The sequence below is a fragment of the Benincasa hispida genome, chromosome 12 (genome assembly GCF_027475165.1).
Source record: "Benincasa hispida cultivar pf3 chromosome 12, pf3_genome.v1.1, whole genome shotgun sequence".
NCBI lineage: Eukaryota > Viridiplantae > Streptophyta > Magnoliopsida > Cucurbitales > Cucurbitaceae > Benincasa > Benincasa hispida.
This window is the reverse complement of record NC_143489.1, coordinates 9,441,031-9,461,225: the sequence shown is the minus strand read 5'-3', so window position 1 is coordinate 9,461,225 and position 20,195 is coordinate 9,441,031. Positions and strand designations below refer to the sequence as shown.

Here is a 20,195-nt window from a genome sequence, read left to right as displayed (position 1 = left end):
TAATATAATATATAGTTTTTTTTTAAAAAAAAAAATAATAAAGAAGATATTTCAGGATTAAATAAATAGGGAAGGTCACTGTCATCAATCCCACTAGAATTGGGAAAAAGAATTTCAAGAGGAACAACCTCTTCTGGGTAAGTTACGTGTTGGAAAATAAATAGTGATTATAAAATTGGAAAATAATTCTTTTAAAAATAAATAAATAAATAAAACCTAATTTCCAAATTAGGATTCAAAGTTTTTGGGAGCTTACATCTTAATAATCCAATTGGGAAGGCGGAATTGAACCAAACAAAAACACACCTCAAGCCTGCCTAATTGGAATGTTCTGATTATTTGCCAAAATATCCACTAAGACCGCCTGATTTTTTTCCATATTGGTAATCATTTAATTTTTTTTTTTTAAATGAAGTCTTATCTCATTTATATTTTGGGAAATTATTTCAACTGTTGAAAATATTTACATGATATAGCAAAATTTTAGAACTATCAATGATAAACATTGATAGATATTGATAGACTTCTATCAATGTCTATCAATGTCACTGATAGAAGTCTATCAGTGTCTATCAGCATCTATTTTTTACAGTTCTAAAATTTTGCTATATTTTGTAAATATTTTGGTTCACTTTTCTATATTTAAAAAAAAAAAAACCCTTTATATTTCTTACAATGATTTGTTCTTTTAAATACAATGGTTGAATTTTTAGCCAAATTCTAAAAACAAAAATTTGCCTTGATTTTTAAACCATTAGTGAAAAGTAGATAACAAATAAAGAAATTTAGAAGTGCATGTAGTGTCCATAGACTTAATTTTAAAAAACAAAATGGTTACCAAATGAATTTTAAATTTTAAATTTCAAGCAAATCATTATAAACCCCCGTCACTTAAAAAAATTAAAATTACTTGATTTTTTTTATTTATATCTAATAAACCTCTAAAGAGTATTTGATAGTTCCGTGAGCTTTCAATTTATGTCTCAAATCCCTTGGAAATGTGAAATAAGTTTCAACTTACAATTTTGTGACTAATTAATAAGTTTTGACAACATTTTCAATAGTTTTGAAAATTAATGAATCTATTAAATATAAAATTAAAATGACTTTAATACAACATTAGACATTTAATTTTCTATCCAATAGATTCATAAATTTGTGAAAAAGTCTAGATCAATGATCTATTATTGTACATAAATTCAAAGTTGAAAGGCTTATTAAACACACATAATCAAGACTTTAAATGATGTATAATAAAGTTCTAAAGTCTAAGGGAGTTATTAGACACGCATTTGAAAGTTAATAAATTTGTTAGACATTTTTGTCCATGAATATCTACTCGACAAAAATCTAAAATTTTTAAGTACTAAACTTGTAATTTAACCAAAAATTAGAAACAACCCTTGGAGAGAAAAGTCCATAACCCTAATTAACCAACTAAATTTATGATCTTAAATTTATAAATATTATAAAATTAGTATACTTGATTCGTTTTTATTATCTGAAGACACATAACTAGAGGCTTAATTCGACATGTTAGTTAATGAAAAGGCCAAAAAAAAAGATGTCAATATCAATTTTTATAAATAAAAATAAAAACTATTTTATGAACCAAGTATGTAAGACTTAATAAGATTTGGCGGTACAAGATCCAGAGTAAATAAGCAAAAAGAGAAGATTTAGAGGACCATATTGCAATTTTTTAAAACGGTTGATTGGTCAGTTATGTTGATGTATATTTCGCTCTTTTTTAGTTTTGGTTTTTGAAAATTAAGTTAATAAAAATCTCTTCTTAAGAAATATGTAAATCATTATAAAAAAATTGGAAGAAATAGACTTAATTTTCAAAAACAAAAAATAAAAAAGATAAAATGATTATTAAATGAGACTCTTTTTTTAAAAAAAATTAAGTCAATAAAAGTCCCTTCTACCTTTAAGTTTCTTTACTTTTTTATCTACTTTTTACCTATGTTTTCAAAAACCGAATCTTAAATCTTGAAAAAAAAAAACAATAATAATTAAATTTTAAAAAAAATGTTTTTATTTTTAAACTTTGGTTAAGAATTTAACTTTTTCACATGAAAATGATAAATCATTAAAAGAAATTGAGAGAAAACAAATACATTTTTTATAAACTAAATTGTTACCAAACAAAACTTTAATTTTTAATTTTTTTAAAATTATGTTTCTTTTCTTACCACTTTTTTACCATAGTTATCTTCTTAGACTAAGTATTTAAATTCTTAGTTAAATTCTGCCTAAAAAACAAATTTTTAAAAACTATTTTTTTTTTTTTCAAAATTTGTCATGAAGTTAGAAACCACACCCAAAAAAAGTAGACCTAATTTCAACTCAAACTTGTGAACAGCTTGGGGACCAATGTCAAGCCCTTTTTTTTTCCTTTTCTTTTCCTCACAAATCAAACACTATATATCTTCCATTTCCAATATATATAAGAATCTACTTCTTGTAGCCTTCAAATATAGACAAATTCCCATTCAAACTTCACAATCTAGACACCAAATTTCCACATGTTTTTAAAAAAGTAAAGTAACCACAAAAGGAGAAACAGAAACATGTTGTAAAATGAAAATCACAAGCAAAAGCTGAGAATAATAAAAAGAAAAAAAAAAAAAAAAAAAAAAAAGAGACAGTATCCAACAAGGTACACAGTTCCTAAATATACAGGTAATTAAGTTTCATCTATATACTTTTTTTTTCTCATAAAGTATATAATGAAACATTTTATCAGAAACCATTTTCAGTTTCTATTTTTTTTTTTTTTTTTTTTTTTTGGTTGGTCATGTTGGGTTTTTTCACTTTTAGTGTTAAAAATAAATGCTGCATGTAAATAAAAACTCACCTTTTTTTTTTTTTGTAATATTATTTTCTTGGGAAATTTTCAAGGGATTTTGGAAACAAGCCATTTTGTTGTTAAGTGAGGTTGGATGAAACTCTACAGGAAGCCATTGTTATTATTATTTTTGCTTCTTCTTTCTGGTGGTCCTATGAACAACTCAGTTTCCACATCCATTATCTCCTGATGGTTTGATGATTCTGATCTCTGATTGCTTTCTTGTTTTTTTGATGATTCAGTTCTAACCTGAAAATAATTCCCATGCAAAAAAGTATATATATTGTGAGCCTTTTATTGTCAGTACTCATATGGATTTGGACTTATAAGATAAACAATTTTTTGCCTGTATATGGAAAGTTGAAGTTACAAAGATATAGTTTGACTTTGAGTGTTATGTTTTAATTAGTCTCTAGATCAATTTATAGAGTGTTGAATAAGCCTCTAAATTTTTTTTAGAGTAATTGTTTTAAATAGGTGTCTATCACTATGTATCATTAATAGGTAGTGATATTTTGCTATATATAAAAATAAATTTGACTCATTTTCCTATATTTGAAAACAACTCAATTTTTTATATCATATCCAATGGGGTTCATAAACTTTGCAAACTGTCTAATAAGCCTTTGAACTTTTAGTTTTTGTCCAAAAAGTCTTTGAAATTTAAAAAAGGGTCTTATGAACCACTAGTAGAGACAAGAAATGTTTTGGAATTTTGATAATTAGGGAGGTACAAAGAGATCTATATTTTTTTAAAGTTTCAAAGATTCATTAGATATAATACTTAAGCTTTCAAACAAGTTAATCTTTTAAGTTAAGTTTTTTGGATCATCATTTAGTTTTTGAAAATTATGCTAGTTTTCTAATATTTCTTCTCAATAGTTTTGATATTTCTTAAGGAAACGTTTGAATTCATAGGCCAAATTCTAAGAACAATAACATGTTTTTTTAAAAACTTCTTTTTTCTAGTTTTCAAAACTTGATTTGAAATTTGATATTAATATTTCGAAAAAGTAGATAACAAAAACAAAGAAATCAATAGGAGTAAGTAATGTTTATGAGCTAAATTTTTTGAAAACAAATGATTATCAAATGAGGTCGAGTTACAATTCTACGGGTTGGATATGGATTCTAATTCCTATTCATATTGGAAATAAGAGAATAGTGGAACTTATCAGAGAAAGAGAGAGAGAATGGTACTTAGGTTTACTAGAAAAGAATTTATCTCTAGTTTTTCAAGTCAACTTTTTCTTATTTGTCAATTTAAAGTTAAAATTACTTATTCTACTTATTAGATTGTGATTAAGTTTAATGTAATCACAGAAAGGAAATTGATATTATGAAAAGAAAAGAGGATTGTTATAACCTTAATCTGCAGTGCTGCATTTTCTTCCAGCAACATTTTCTCCTATATACCAAATGAAAAAAAAAAATGCAATCAACAACCACCTCTAACAAAAAGAACATTTTTATTTAATTTCTAACAAAATAATATTATTGAAAGATTTAATCAGTATTTATATCAATAATTCATTGACAAGCAATTAATTACACAAGAAAGTAAGTGAAACAAAATTACCTCTTCTTTCAGCTTCATAATTTCTTCCTTCAGCATTTGATACTGAGAATTGACAATAATATAATATATGATAGTGATATATATAAAAACATTTCAAATTTTTATAAAGAGACAATTAAATCAAATTCAAGGAAAGAGGGATACTATGAATAAATCATAATATGTACCTTTCTAGACCTAATTTTGCTTAAGCTTCTTTCAAGTTGCCTTTCAAGCTGCTGCAACTCATCAATGGAACACAAATCCAAGCCATCTCCCAACAGTTTTCTGTACCATTCAAAACAGTATTGAATGTATATGTGTTTTAGGGCATGTTTTGAAAGTGGTTTATTGAAACGGTTAAAATCATTTTTGTCGTGTTCAAAATCACTTTTAACAAACATGATTTTAATGATTCATGTTTAAACATTAAAATGGTTATGAATGATTAAATACATGTTTTAAGTGATTTCAATCATGACAAAAGTGATTTTGAAATCACTTCCAAACCATGCCCTTAATATATAAGAAAAATAGGGAAATGAGTTTGTTTTTGTTTATCAAAATAATCTCAAACCTTTTACAAACTTCAAGGTGCTCTAACTTCTTAGTCATGCTAAAGGAGTCATATTCCTTCTCCAACTTTCAATCCCAAATAAATTCATCAGTTCAGATTATTCAAATACACATCAAACATAAAGACAAAATGGGGAAAATAATACACATGAACATTCCCTTCTCCCCCCCACCCACACCAACATTCCTAGCTATCATATTTAGTAGTACTAAAATGACTTTGAAATGTTTTGTGAGTTTGATTTTGATGTCTGATTTTAACAACTCAATTTTCTGTTTAGATTTTAGATTGTTTCTAGACACAACATGATAAGGGAACATGACAAACTTAATACAGATTAGTATTATAGTAAAATTGAGATTTAAAGTTGAATGTCCAAAGTAGAAAGTGGGTGAAAATGTAAGAACTAAAGGTTTAATTTTCTAAAAGAGAAAACTCATAGCAATTCGAGAATCAAAGCTACCTCCAAACTTAGACCTAAATATATCAAACAGATGATACGTGAATCGATCTTAAGAAACTGTGTTTTCAAGAGAAAAAAAAAAAGCCCAAATTTTTACTTTTTATGAAGAAGTTATTGAATGAAACCGCCATAAAGTTTTCCCTAATAACCATAGGATTTATGTACAAAAATTTACATGACTCTAACAACCATTGGATACATATTCAAAATACAGATATTTCTGTGTGGAGTAAAACTGTTAGCTACGTTGGAGTGGCTTCCTTCAATAACTTCTCTCTTTCTTAACTTCTCTTTTTTAAGGAAGAAATTAAAAGAAGGGTGGGAAAAAAAGAAAAAGAAAGCAGAAAAAAAGAAAGGGAAATGATGTTTGATAGCCATTTAGTTGCTATTTGGTGAAGGTCAAGCTTTATAAATACTATATCTATCTTTGTATGGATAATGTATTATGTGTGTTTTAGAAGTGATATCAAAATCCAAGTCAAGTTTAAAAAACTAAAAAATTTAGGTCCCGTTTGGTAACCATTTGATCTTTTATTTTTAGTTTTTGAAAATTACGCCTACAGAGATGCTACTTCCACGTCCAAATTTCTCCTACGTTATTTACTTTTTACTAATGGTTTAAAAAATCAAGTCAAATTTTGAAAACTAAAAAAAAGTAGCTTTTAAAAGATCGTTTTTGTTTTTGGAGTTTGGCTAAGAATTCAACCACTATACTAAAGAATAATGCGAATCATTGTAATAAATGGAGAGAAAATAGATTTAGTTTTCAAAAACTAAAAACAAAAAAGGAAATGGTTACCAAATGGAGCCTTAATTTTTGAAAAAATTGAATTCACCCTTAGTAAATATGAACATCATGGTACTTTTCAAAAGTCAAATAATAATCAAATGGACTTTTTGGCCCCATTTGATAACTCTTTCGTTTATTGTTTTTGAAGATTAAGTCTGTTTTCTCTTCTTATCTTATAATGGCTTGTATCTTTCTTAAGTATGAGAGTTGAATTCTTAGCTAATTTCCAAAAACAAAAACAAGTTCTTAAAAACTACCTTTTTTTTAGTTTTCAAAATTTGGCTTAATTCTCAAAAACTAAAAACTAAAAAACAAACTAGGTTTAGTTTTTAGCTTTTAGTTTTTGGTTTTTGAAAAGTAAGGTTATAAACATCACTTCCCCTATAGATTTCTTTGTTTTGTTATCTACCTTTTAAAAATATTTACAAAATCGAAGTCAAGTTTTGAAAACTCAAAAAAGTTAGTTTTTAAAAACTTATTCTTTGATTTTTGAAATTCAACCAAGAAGATAAAAATCATTGTAAAAAATTATGACAAAACAAGCATAATTTTAAAAATCAAATAGTTATCAAATGAGGAGACCTTTTGTTTGAAAAACCAAACCAGGCATATATTTCTCTTACACATTCTTTACATAAAAAGCAACACATTAATGTGTTTGAAGAACAACAAACCTGCATATCTTCAACTGCGTTGTTACTTGCCATCAAATCTTTGGTTCTGTTCTGATAGCGATCAATTGTCTTGTTCATACTGAAACATCAACAAACAAACAAAGTTAACTCCAACAATAAAACTAGGAATATGTCTTGTTCTTGTTATGAATCCCCTTAATTTTAAACTTTAGCCTTAGATTGTTAAAAAGTTTAAAACTTTAATCAAAGGGTTAGTTTAAAAATGAACGACCAAGATTTCCCATGTTCATTGGGATATGCCCTTCAAAGTCATGCGTGGGAATAAATAACCAAATTTGGAGCAATATGAAATTTTAACAAAGATCGATAAAAGATTATCTTTTTTTTTCCTTTTTTTTTTTTTTTTTTTTGCCCCCTCCCCCTCCCATTGGATTGTGAAGCTAAATATTCCAAATGATATCCCTAATAAAGCTATTAGCTTCCTATTTTGGTATAGTCTAGCATTTCCTTAAATTACTACCTACTTAGTGAGACATGACTCAAACTAGATGCTCTCATGTCTCAACACTAGGAACTAGAAAAAATCAACCTTTATTAAAAAGAAATTTTTGTTTATCTACAAAGCCTGAGGCTTTACCTTGGAGAAAGAGAAATATGTTATTTCTTTTAAGAAGTACTTTAAATTTATAATATATATATATATATTTCATTTAGTGATGGTATAATTCAAGCTATAATAGCTATCCCTCTATGTCTGAGAAGCCTATGAAATGAAATTCAACAGTCCTTAATAATGGGAAACCTTCATGAGTCTCACAAAGTCACACCTTGATTTTAGTCAAAGTAAAAAGCTCAGAAGTTTTCACAAATATAATGATGGTAACCAAACATAAAGTTTGAGTTCTCCAAGGTTATACTTTGTTAGTCATTTGAAGACAATAGATTCAACAAAAATGACAATAGTTTGGTAATATAAATTTAACATTAAGATTTCAATTAAAGAAATTGTTCAATAAATATATGGAGTAGTTACCAACAGGCATTATTTACCTAATAAATTCATAGGATTATTATTTGACAACATTAGTATGTTAAATCATCCATCTATTATTAGACCTAACTAAAGTAACTTAAGTTGAACATGAAATATTATCTGTAACAAAAGCTATCTTCTAAAACATTAAATTATGTAACCTTATTTTCAGAATTTTCACTGTTTTGGTCGAATTTCAAGAACGATTCCACCAAACACATGTATTCTCAATTATTCAACAGGAAACGGAAGCTACCAAACAAAATAAGCCCTAAATCAGTAAGAGGACTCTAAAATATCTATATAAAGATTTGGAATATGATTAAAGCAACTTTAAAGTTTAAGCCATTAACACAAATCTGTTGGGGATATAGAAATAAGAGGAAGGACAGTACTATTTTTGTTTGCTAAAAAGAGAAAGAAGTAGAACCAAAGGAAATAGATAGTATCCAAAAGAAAATAAACAAATACAGAAGTTTCATTATTAACCCCAAAAGGACAGTGATTTAAGAGATTTGTGGATAGATTTTTTTTCTCTTTTTTTTGGGGGGGGTGAGGGGGAAAACAAAAAATTGTACCTGCAATTGGAAAATTCATAAAGTTTGCCTCTTGGAGAGAAAATGATAAGTGCAACTTCAGCATCACAAAGAACTGAAAGCTCAAAAGCTTTCTTGAGTAAGCCATTTCTGCGCTTTGAAAAGGTAACTTGCCTGCTTGTAGCATTCTCTATGCGCTTCATTTGTGTTTTTCCTCTCACCATTTTCGCTCTTAAAGCTATTTACCTTATTTGAAAACAAAAAAGATTAGATTTTTACATCATAAATCTCACAAAAAATCAAAACCCAGATATCAAAACATAATTTCACTCAAAACCCAGAAATCAAAACATGATTTTACTCAAAACCCATTTGGAAAAAAAAAAATGGATCAAAATCCTTGCAAGGACTCACCTATGAGTAAATCTTGAGGAGTAAGGTTGATAAATGGGGAAAAAATCAGAGAAGACCTAAAAGGAAGAGGGATTTAATTTTTTTCTTTTTTCTCTTTTTTTTTTGAAGGGAGAGTCTAGAAAGAACCCTAGAAATGGGGGTATAAATAAGAAATGAGAAAGGATTAGAAAGATAGATAAAAGATACAATTTTTAGAAGGAAAGAGAATTTGAATTGACGAAGAACCTGATCTCTTTCTTTCTTTTTTGGGAAAACTCAAGTAAGAAAATAGGAACCTCCCAAAAAAAGAAACCAAACAGAATAAATGCGACCACTTGAGAAACCCATTTTTTCCTTTAATTTTTTTGTTTTTTAAAAAAAGAATTCCCTTACATTTCGGTGCACGAGGGTTAGTGTGCTACTAGCTGGCGGAGTGACACGTTGTTAAAGTGACTGACAACCACTGCGGCCGGTGACCCTTGGAGAGGCAAAGAAGGCGTTTGGAGCTGAGAACAGCAAACATTCCTGTCGGTTGCCAGTTAAACCGGGGAGGGGAGGGGTAATTTGGGGAATTTGGCTTTTGGTTTTTAGTTGGGTTTGGGTTGCAGGTAAAATTTGGAGCACTCGTCGGATACCGTAAAAGCTGTTTTCGTTTGAGGGTTTAAAGAAATGTTTCTCCGTACGTTAAAATTTTTTATGGGTTTTATTGTTCCGTACGATTCGCTTCAGAGCTGGACCAATTAAATCCCTCCACGTCATTCACTGGGAACATCCATCGTACTCTATCACGTGGCTCTTCCTTATTGATTGGTGCGTTTTTCTTTTTTATATATATATATTATCTATAGCAAATGAAAATATCGAGAACAATTTGCAATATTATTTTCCAAAAAAAGGAGAGAGAGACAACAATTTGCAATTTTTGCCATTGCCTAATTTGCTGTCTTCTTATGAGCCATATGTGCTAATTTTGGTTAAATATGAGGTTTGTGTCTAAAATTTATATTCTCATTGTTGGAAAATGATTTCTATTTTAACTCATATTTTACATATCTATTAATGAAATTTTAATGATAATCAATTGCAAAAGAATTGATGGTGTTAGTTACAAATAAGTCGCAATGTTTACTTCTAATTGATTAAAATGCAGCAATTAGAAAATATGTTATAGGAATTAAAAGGTTTTTTTAATTTTTTTTTTTAAATGTAGAATTTCAAAAGGTGAAAAAGTAATTGTTTTAGAACTCACCCATCCAATTCAAATTTTGATTTGTAAAAACACATAATCTTGATAAAAAAAATTGTTTTAAAATTAAAAAATTACAATTCAAAACAAAATTGTCGTTATTTGATTTAATAATATAATACTATTTTATTTTTAAAAAATTATATTTTGGTAACATGTTAAACCGAAAATTGTGTAAAAGAAGACTCCTCTCGATTTCGATCTCGTTCATGCAAATTTGTCAAAAAGAAAAAAAGGAAAAAAAAAATTTACACATAGATGCTAACTTGTTTCTCGTTTTATTATAAATGTGGACTAGTAAAAATATCATACAAAAGAAAAAATTAATAATATATTTGGATATGATAAAGATATGAATATGTGATTATGAATATCAATATCGATATGAATTTCTAGAGGCTATAACTAGATGTGGATTTTCGGAGAAAATGGCAAATGGTGGAAAATAAGCGACTACACAGATGTGATTACATATTTAGGTGTGGGCCTAAAATTGATTTCTATTGCATGGTGTAGTAAAAATACAATCAATGGTAGTGAAATAGGTCGTGCATTTTCCTATTATCATTGGCTGAATATGTTTACACTCTGTCAAAGCATGGCCTAATTTCCTTTCATTCAAGGTTAACTATGATTTTGTTTTTCAAACGAGCAATTTAACTTTCAACCGAATTTTGTTTAAAAAAAATTAATTAGATTACGAAAAATAAATTAAAATGTAGCTACACCTAAACTAAAAAGTAAAACTAGTGTTTGAAAGCTTTATTAAAAAAATCAAATAATTATCGAATTGTGATAAGATTTTATAGTTAAGTTCATTTTGATAATACTGATATCAATGTGTGACACGGGACATCTATTTATTTCACTTAAAACTTTAAGGCATGTTTAATTGTCGTTTAATATTTTAAACAATATTTACTTTCTCACAACTTCTTTGTTCGATCTTCATCATTTCAAAGAGACATGAAATTATAGCACAAATTCTAAAGCTAAACTACTTTTTCTATGTACTCTTTCATAATTTGGTTTTTTGTTTTTTGAAATTAAGTTTATAAACACTCATTTCATCCACAAATTCTTATATTTTATTATTTATTTTCTTCTAATATTTAAAAAAATAAGTTGAGTTTTAAAACTTACAAAAAATATATAGTTTTCAAAATCTTATTTCGCTTTTAGAATTTAACTAGAAATTTAAATGTTTATTTAACAAATGTCAAAACCATAGTTGAAAAAAAAATTAGAAGGAAACTGGAAGCATAAATTTAAAAGATAGAAATCTAAAAATGAAATCAATATCAAAGGAGAATTGATAGGTCTAAGGTTAATTTTTTAGAGAAGTCTATTTCTGTTGCCAAATTTGTTCAATAATTATTATTATTATTATTATTATTATTATTTTGTAAAATTCCTGAATATTATAAAGCTCCCGTTTTTTAATTATTTTATTTTTTGTTTTTTATTTTTTTAAATTAAGTCTATTTCCTCCTCATTTCTAACATTGATTTACATATTTCCTAAGTATAATAGTCGAATTCTTAGTCAATTCGAAAACCAAAAACAAATATTTAAAAGCTATTTTTTTTAGTTTTCAAATTTTGGCTTGGTTTTTTAAACCATTTGTAAAAAGTATATAACAAATGAAAAAAAAAATTAGAGGTGGAAGTAATGTCTATAAGCTGATTTTTTTTTTAAAAAAAAAAAACAAAAATAGTTACAAAACAGGGTCAAAATTATTCATGACCTTGTGCTTTGGTGTCTTCTTTTGGATCTTCTTGTTTTTGAAAAGTGGTTTTTTCTCCCTCTACTTCTTAATTCTCGAGAGGGATGTGTTGACTCGTGGTGGGTGATTACAGTTGTTTTTTAATATAATGCGCTTAAAAAAGATCAAATAGGGTCTTAGTTTCCAAATCCTGGTTTTGATTTTGAAAACAATTCTAGAAAGTAGAAAATTAAAAAAAAAAAAAAAAAAAAAAAAAAAAAAAAGTAAAAGAAGCATTTTCTAAGGTTAATTTTCAAATATAATAAAAAGAAATACTAGACTATAAACCTAAATTTTTCTAATTATCTTTCAATAACTTCTCATAATGTTTTTGAGTTCAACCAATGACTGAAACTAAACTAAAAATCAACTTCAATTCAAAGATGATCAAATAAAATAAAATCAACTTCACTTAAAAAATTACCTAAAATCAAATCAACCACTATACTATGTAGTAACAATGACAGCAAAAAATATTTGCAATGAATTAATTAAGTTATTTATTAGTCAAACATTCTTCTTAATTATGTCTACATCAAATTCCTTTGATAAGTTTTTTTATTCCCCATTTCAAGTTTTTTTATTCCCCCATTAAAATGGAGAAGAAAACAAAATCCGTAATTAGTTTCAACTTGCAAACCGTATACTAAGGAAAATGGTAAGGAAAATGTGCCAAAAAGTTAAATGTGCATTCACTTTGAACTGAATAAAAAGTTTCACTTTATAGTTTATGACTTTAATAAAGCAAGTTGGTGGTTAAATTTTTAGAAATCGAATATTTAGAAAATTGTTCTTCAAACTTCAATGAGCTTCTTCGTTTTTACAATTTTTAATTATAATTATTGGATGAGTTCTCAAGAGTCAAGTTGTGATCTGTCCATAAGCATGTTTTTACTATTAAATTACTATTCAACCACAAAATTTTAATTAATTGCGAAAATTATACTTTTTTTTTTCAATAGTATCTGAGATCTAATTTCTATTTAGTTCTTAAATTTTAAAATATTCACATTTAGACCACCTTTACATGAGGAGAAATGTAATAAATCAATGTTAATATTAAAAATCGACCCTATTTGATTATGTTTTTTTGTTTATCGGTATTTCTTAATCATAATGAAATGTGGGGTCATTTCTAAGTCTGTAGTCGAAGAACATAATCCAATTGAGGCGCGAAGGTGATCAATCTCATTGCATTTTAAAATTATGTGGGATCCACTAGCCGATTTTAAAATTACGTGGGATCCACTAGCCGATACCGTTACTGGTTACTGTTATTATTACTATTATAGTAGGAGAAGTATGGATTTGTTACATTTATGGTTATTGTTACCGTTTGACTCTAATTGGTAATAGTTTATATGTACATATTTATAATTTTCAGTAAATACGATCAAAAGTAATTCAATTACATTTGCAACTGTGTCCTATTACGATTGAGCTATCAAAGGAATCTCATTGCGATCACACTAGTTTTCATTACGAATTAGTAAACGAGGCCTTAGTTCTTAAGTTTTGATTTTGATTTCAATTTAGTCCCTAAGTTTCAAAATGTTACAATCATACCTTTGAGATTTGAGTTTTGTTTCAATTTGTTCCCTAATTTTCAAGATTTTACACTTTTAACAATTTTTTTTAAATACTCACTTCAAATGGTTGAAATCCATGTCTATTAATTAGTCTAAAATAGTTATGAAGTGATATTTTGAATTTATTTTAATAGTGATGGAAAATAGTGAATTTAACTATATAATTCCTTTAAATGTGTTAAATTAATTAACACACATTAACAATAAAGACGGATATTTAGTGAAAAATTAAGATTAAAAATGTAAATCTTAAAATCTGCAGACATAATTAAAACAAAACTCAAATTCCATGGGTAAGATTGTAACATTTTGAAACCTAGGGACTATATTGAAATCATACTCAAAATGTAAGAACTAAATATGTATTTTGAAACAACCAAATGAAAATTAGACTCAAGACCTAATGACCAAAAATGTATTTTTTTCCTTATTAATTATATCAATAGTTCAACACTCTCTTACTTTTGAGCTTAAAAATTTGTGAAAAATCCAACAAATAAAAGTCAAAATTAATTTAAAAGAAAATGACCTTAGATGAGTTCAACACGTTTTAGTGTGGCTCCTTGAGTCTCTTAAAACAATATGTTTGTCTTTTTTTTTTTTTTTTTTTTTTGAAAAATACTCGTGGAGTTACACTTATTTTTGTGTAGCCCACTCAAATATCCAATCACAAGTTGTTACGTGATAATTTTTTTCAATATAGTTTTTTTATATTTTATTCTCTTTTATAATTAAAGGAGTGTACGAAACAAGTAGCCTGAATTGTACCAAAGTATTATACATTTTTAATCAAAGTAGTCATGTTAATCATGGATTGGTTACTTCGTAAGAGTCAATTTTTTGTAATTTGGAAGATTTAATTGATAGTACAAATTCAGAGCATGTGATTTACACTATATACTATCTATTAACTACCACTGAATCCACATTTAATTGTATACATGAATACATCAACCTTCTTGCCAATCTTATTTCTATTGAATGTTTTGTCAAAAAAATTATATTTTATATTTTATATATAATGGCTTAATTTTATGTTTTTTTTTTTTTGGAATTGGAGTGTATAGCGAAATTTGAGTTTCATTCTGAAAAATAGTAAAACCGCCCAAGAATAAGAATTATGGCAACTCATGTGACATACACATGACCATAAATTTCTAAATGCCTGATTTGCCCTTGACTTATTCGTAGATGTTGTTGTTGATGAAACTACAAATATCCGGTAATTCTAAAATAGAAAACAAAGTCGAGGTATATATACAGGGTATGTCACATCCCCTCCCTAGCCTTGGCCCCAAGACTTGGAAGGGAGCATGAAGATATACTAATAGCATTCCAAGACAACATTTTAATTTAACATTTCCTCCTTTATCTATTAAAACCTTAACATGTTTACAATAACCTATATAAATTTCATACATGTAGCCCAATTTCCTATACTCTTTTATTACATGATCTGAGCGGTGCCCTGAGAAATTACCAAGTCCTGGTATTTTTGTGGTTGTAGACTCCTTCCTGAATGCTTCGGTTTGCCACCTGGGGAAGGAGGAGGGGGGAGAAAACATTTGAAAGAGTGTGAGCTAATAAGCCCAGTGAGTGGTGCCTTTTAAAATAATAATCACTTTACAAAACATATTTTTGGGAAGTCAATCACATAATCACAATTTCATAACAACTTTTTATGGAAACTTTCCTATAACCTGCTTTCCCTGCCAATGTGTACATCGACAATTCTTTCCCACTAGTCATGCTTAGATATCTTGACTATATTTTCTGCCAGTCGTCACCGACTATTATTTTTCACCGACCGAGGCTGACTATATTTTTCCCGCCAAGTACAATTTTTAAGCATGCTAACTTACGTATTTCGGGTAATCTTAGTTTCCATAGAAATTACATAGATAATATCATGGCAAGTAACATAACATCATAAGCATACATCTTGTACTTACCTATGCATTTATTCACATATCAATGCATAAAACTAAATAACCACTCACCGTAAGCAAGATTTTCTACTAAAACCACTTTGAGAATACCTTCTTGAGAGTTCCTCCATATCAATGAAAATTCCTCAATTAACACTTGTTATATCAATAAATAATGCTAAAATAACCAAAATCCCATTATATAATAAAAATACCAGCTTACCCCACTCCAAACTTAGCCATAATCCTAAAATTAGCCCCTTTAAAGGTTATTTGGACTGTGGCAGGCAGTTAGGCATTTGACTATGTGCAAGGTAGGCATGCTGTGTCGAACAGTGGGCTGATGCGTTGGGTGTATGTGATGCATCGCACGGTGGGCTACTGTGTTGGGCGTGCGTGTTGCGTTGGTGCGAGGCGCACTGATGGATGGACGCAGCGCCACAAGGCGCAAGGCGCAAGTCGTGCGTGCTGTGTGCTGGTTGCGTTGGCTGACTGTGCGTCCGGGCTGGCTCCAATGTTTCACCAACCCAACCTTAGCTCCTTCGGACCCCAATTAATTTGCCAGCCTAAATACTCAAGCGTAACACTCTAGATAAGCTTTCAACACAGAGATTTTGGTGATGACATGAATAAATTCTTCTCGCCCAACCCCTTTATTTATAGCCATCCTAAACTCACCTCCTTATGACAACTCAACTCCCATTTGTCCCTTTTTGAAGCTGCCAACACTTAGCCTATTCCAGCACAGCCTTGAGTTGTTCTCACCTTAGTTTGCCAGCCAAAATCCCCATCTTGCATGCAATCTCCTTCATCCACCTCCTGCTTAGGGTGATAAGACCTCTTTTGTATGTAATCTCCTTTGTCCACCTTCTGCTTAGAGTGATAGGATTGCCTTGTGTGATCCTCCTTTTTCCACCTCAATACTTAAACATGTTCATCTATCTAATTTGTTAGGCTTATCAACGCATTTCATAAATATTACCATCTCCCCTTGGAATTCTTTTCCCCATCAATTTGCCTTCCTTTTGTCTACAACGCATAGCAAGCCAACTCACTTCCATCGAAATCCCACTTAGCCATCGCATGAGTCAGCCATCACAAACGCATAGGGTGGCCACTCATCCTCGACACATGGCTCATTAGGTATGTCCGCACGGCTTGCTTGGCATGAACGCATAACGTTTGGCATAGGCATTGGCCATCGATGCATGGACGTGTTGCATAGGCGCTGATCATCGCTCGCTTGCTCAGCCGCATAGGCGTGCTTGGCCATATGAGCGTGCCTCGATGCATTAGTGCTCAACAGGGCTCTTCGACGCATGGTCGTTCAACAATGCGCTCGCAGCGTAGGCTGGTCGTTCGACGCATGGGCTGTGCGCTTGGCGCAAGGCATCGACGCATGGCTGCTCGGCAGGCTCGACAGCGCTCAACGCATAGGCATGGCCATTCGGCAGGCTTGGCAGTGCTCGACGCATAGGATGGGCGTCCGGCATGCCCACTCAACGCATAGGCAGGGGCGTTTGGTATACTTGCTTGATGCATGGGCTGTGCGCTTGGACTCGACGCATGGGCTGGAAGCCTGGCATGCCCGCTCGACGCATGCCTTGCCCGCGTCCGCATGCCCTTGTGTTAGTTGCATGCAAGTCCATGGCCATTGCTCAAGCCTTCTTGCTTCCAAAGTTTAGTACAACATGAAGCCAACTTCCTACGTACTCTTAGGCTTTGTGTTCAAGGTGCCTAAACCCTCCACATGCATCGGCCATACTCCTAACCACTTGCCACCCTTTTGATATAACTTAGTACATATAGCCGTACTCCTCCATATGTTTTCACCATTGCCCCAATATTTTTATTACTTAGATTTTCCTTCTCCAAATAATCTTCCACCTTAGATTTAGTGTTAGGGTCTTACATTTACCACCCCTAAAAAAAAAATTCGTCCCCGAAATTAAACAAAACTAATTTTACAACAAAAATTTATTAATTTGATTTGCCCAATACAGTTCTATTACATATCGGCTTTTACCCTAGTCTTCTAAAACTTTCTCTTTCCCTTTTCCCACGACTAATATATTGTCTTCCCTATCTTGAGTTAATCCATATAGTTTTCCCAACGTCATTTTTCCTATTTCCTCTTTTCTTCCTCCTTCAGTCCATCCTCCTTCAACAGTCGTTGGTCTCACTCTCGGGTTGCTTGGTGATTGTATATTTCCAGTATTCTTCAGCTGGGGACATTCTCGTTTAAAGTGTCCTGGATTGCCACACTTAAAACATGTGTGTGATCGTCCTTGGGTTTGTTCCTCTTCCCTAGTGATATTTATTACAGACCAAATATCTTGGTTTTTGGTTAACACTCACCATTGATTCCTTTATTTGGCTTTCCCCTTCAGGGTCTGATTTAGTGTTTGTAATTTCTTTTCTCCATCCACTTCTGCTTTTTACCCTGGAGGTAAAAATTCTTGGTTCTTCTCTTCGCCACCGACTCATTGATGAGTCTTTTTCTGGTCTTAAATCTTCCGCCGTTAAACTTCTTTCTACTCTCATCGCGGCTTCTATTAGCTTTGAAAATTCTCCTGAGTTCAAATCTCTTGTCTTAATCCTGATTCAAACCTCCGATAGCGTTCCTTTTCATCCACAACTATGTTCAAAGCATAATTGGATAGCTCTGTATACTTTAATTCATATTCTGCTACAGTCATGATTCCCTGTATGAGTTGTAGGAATTCATTTTGTTTCCTATCCCTGAATGATCGAGGATAGAATCTTTCGAAATTCTTCCCAACATATTTCTTCTTGCTTGCCTCTCCTATTCTTTATTCTTTAGTAGCTTCCACCAATCTTCTGCCTGTTTTTGTAGTAAGAATGTTGCTAGTTTTACTTTTCTGTTTTCAGGACATCTCATCACCCTGAAACATTTTTCTACTTGATTCATCCAAACTTCTGCATCTGCAGGATCCTTTGTTCCTTCAAAGTTTGTGGTTCTCAATACCTTTAATCGTTCTATCCCATATTTCTTCTTGGGATTAGGTTGTATATTTCTTAAACTTGCTTGGAGTCTTTGGGTGAATTTGTCCATTTGTTCTTCCTCCCTTGACTTTTCTCTTGGATGGCTTGAGGCACTTTCACTTTCGTTTCTAGAGGGTTGCCCAGTTCTACATTTTCCACTTCTCAGCATTTTGTCTACAACCATTCACATATAAATTAGACATGCATTATCAACATACTACTTTTATTTATAAACATAGTTTCTATTTACATTACGGGTTATCTTCAGTCTGCATAGTTTCTTATTTACTCACTATCCTGTAGTCGTAGGTTTTCGAAATTAATACGCATCCGCTCATTTCTCCACACGCATCTCTCCTGGACATGACCTATCTCTTTACAGAAAATACAAAACTTATAAGATTCCACGTTGTTGAATTCATAGGTAGGCTGTTCCTCGAATTCTATCACTATACGTCGAGGAATATCTTTCTTAGCTGCTCGCACCCACTCCTGGTCTACCGTCAGCTCGGGTAATATGTTGTTACTTCTGGAACTCGAACCTCCCGCCATCTCTCACTGGTATTTCTCTTGGATTTCTCTCGTTCTTTTTTGAAAAATATAACAATTTTTACGGATATGGCCAGTCTTGCCACACCCATAATAGATCCCGGTTCCTTTTAGGCATAGACTGCTATGATTTTTACCGCATTCCGGACATCCCTTGTTATTTCAGGATCCCACTAAGTTTGTATTATTCAAAGTAATAGAGTGTTCAATATTGTTGTTCACAGTATGCTCAGATATTTCAGAGGTTTCCCCTAGGTTAGCGCCGCGGCCTTCCCTTTGCGTCTAGGAGTCATTCCACCACTAGTTCTGCTTGCTCGGATTCATTTTCTATAGTGGACATTATTTTTAGATTATTATTTATTTCTATATCCCTTTCTCGCAATTTCCCATGTCCACCTATTATCCCTTACTTCTTTTCTTAATTCCTCTTGATCTTTTGTCATTTATTTTAAGATTTTCCTAATGTATTCCATTATATTTACCCTGTTTAGATTCTGACCTAGACCAATTTCTAATATTATCTGGCTTCTATACCTTAGGTAAGCCTTTTCCCGATGCCGCTTTGGCTCTAACTCACCCTTTTTTTCCTTTTTCTTTTTTCTAGATTCAATTTATACTTATGCTAGACTCTACTGTTCCCAGGTTTTACGTAAACCTTTTATCTGATACCAAACTATCACACCCCCTCCCTAGCCTTGGCTCCAAGACTTGGAAGGGAGCATGAAGATATACTAGTAGCATTCCAAGACAGCATTTTAATTTAACATTTCCTCATTTATCTATTAAAACCTTAACATGTTTATAATAACCTATATAAATTTCATAAATGTAGCACAATTTCCTATACTGTTTTATTATATGATCCGAGTCGTGCCCTGAGAAATTACCAAGTCCTGGTGTTTTGGTGGTTGTAGACTCTTTCCTGAACGCTTCGCTTTGTAACCTGGGGGAGGAATAGAAGAAAATATTTGAAAGAGTGTGAGCTAATAAGCCTAGTGAGTGGTGCCTTTTAAAATAATAATCACTTTACAAAACATATTTTTGGGATAATCTATGCATGATCATGTGTAATTTCATTCAATCATTATCCTCCAATCCCATTCTATACTTGGCATGTTCACATCATGCATATATTAACAATCATAACAACTTTTTATGGAAACTTTCCTATAACCCGCTTTCCCCGCCAATATGCACATCGACAATTTTTTCCCACTAGTCATGCTTAGGTATCTTGACTATATTTTCCGCCGGTCGTCACCGACTATTATTT

General features: G+C 30.8%; 1 protein-coding gene across 2 annotated transcripts; it reads right to left on the bottom strand.

Moving 5' to 3' along the window:
- Window positions 1-2,848: 2,848 nt before the first annotated feature.
- On the bottom strand, window positions 2,849-9,180 carry LOC120092764 (agamous-like MADS-box protein AGL19). 2 transcript variants are annotated; one of them, XM_039050955.2, is made up of 9 exons: window positions 9,086-9,180; window positions 8,861-8,987; window positions 8,489-8,692; window positions 6,917-6,995; window positions 4,990-5,054; window positions 4,601-4,700; window positions 4,434-4,475; window positions 4,221-4,262; window positions 2,849-3,103 (listed from the first exon to the last, which is right to left on the bottom strand). In XM_039050955.2, exons 3-9 carry the CDS (start codon window positions 8,668-8,670, stop codon window positions 2,957-2,959), a joined length of 657 nt encoding a protein of 218 aa, XP_038906883.1. In that variant the 5' UTR covers window positions 8,671-8,692; window positions 8,861-8,987; window positions 9,086-9,180; the 3' UTR covers window positions 2,849-2,956. The 2 variants fall into 2 exon arrangements, with proteins under 2 accessions (XP_038906883.1, XP_038906882.1); XM_039050954.2 differs by lacking the exon at window positions 9,086-9,180 and having other exon boundaries at window positions 8,861-9,078.
- Window positions 9,181-20,195: the final 11,015 nt, after the last annotated feature.

Excerpts from the sequence above, each read along its gene's own strand:
- LOC120092764 (XM_039050955.2), bottom strand. The coding sequence starts at position 8,670 with ATGGTGAGAGGAAAAACACAAATGAAGCGCATAGAGAATGCTACAAGC. Across the intron at positions 5,055-6,916 it reads ACGCAGTTGAAGATATGCAG|TTGGAGAAGGAATATGACTC; the intron begins GTTTGTTGTTCT and ends TGGGATTGAAAG. Across the intron at positions 4,701-4,989 it reads CACCTTGAAGTTTGTAAAAG|AAAACTGTTGGGAGATGGCT; the intron begins GTTTGAGATTAT and ends TGAATGGTACAG.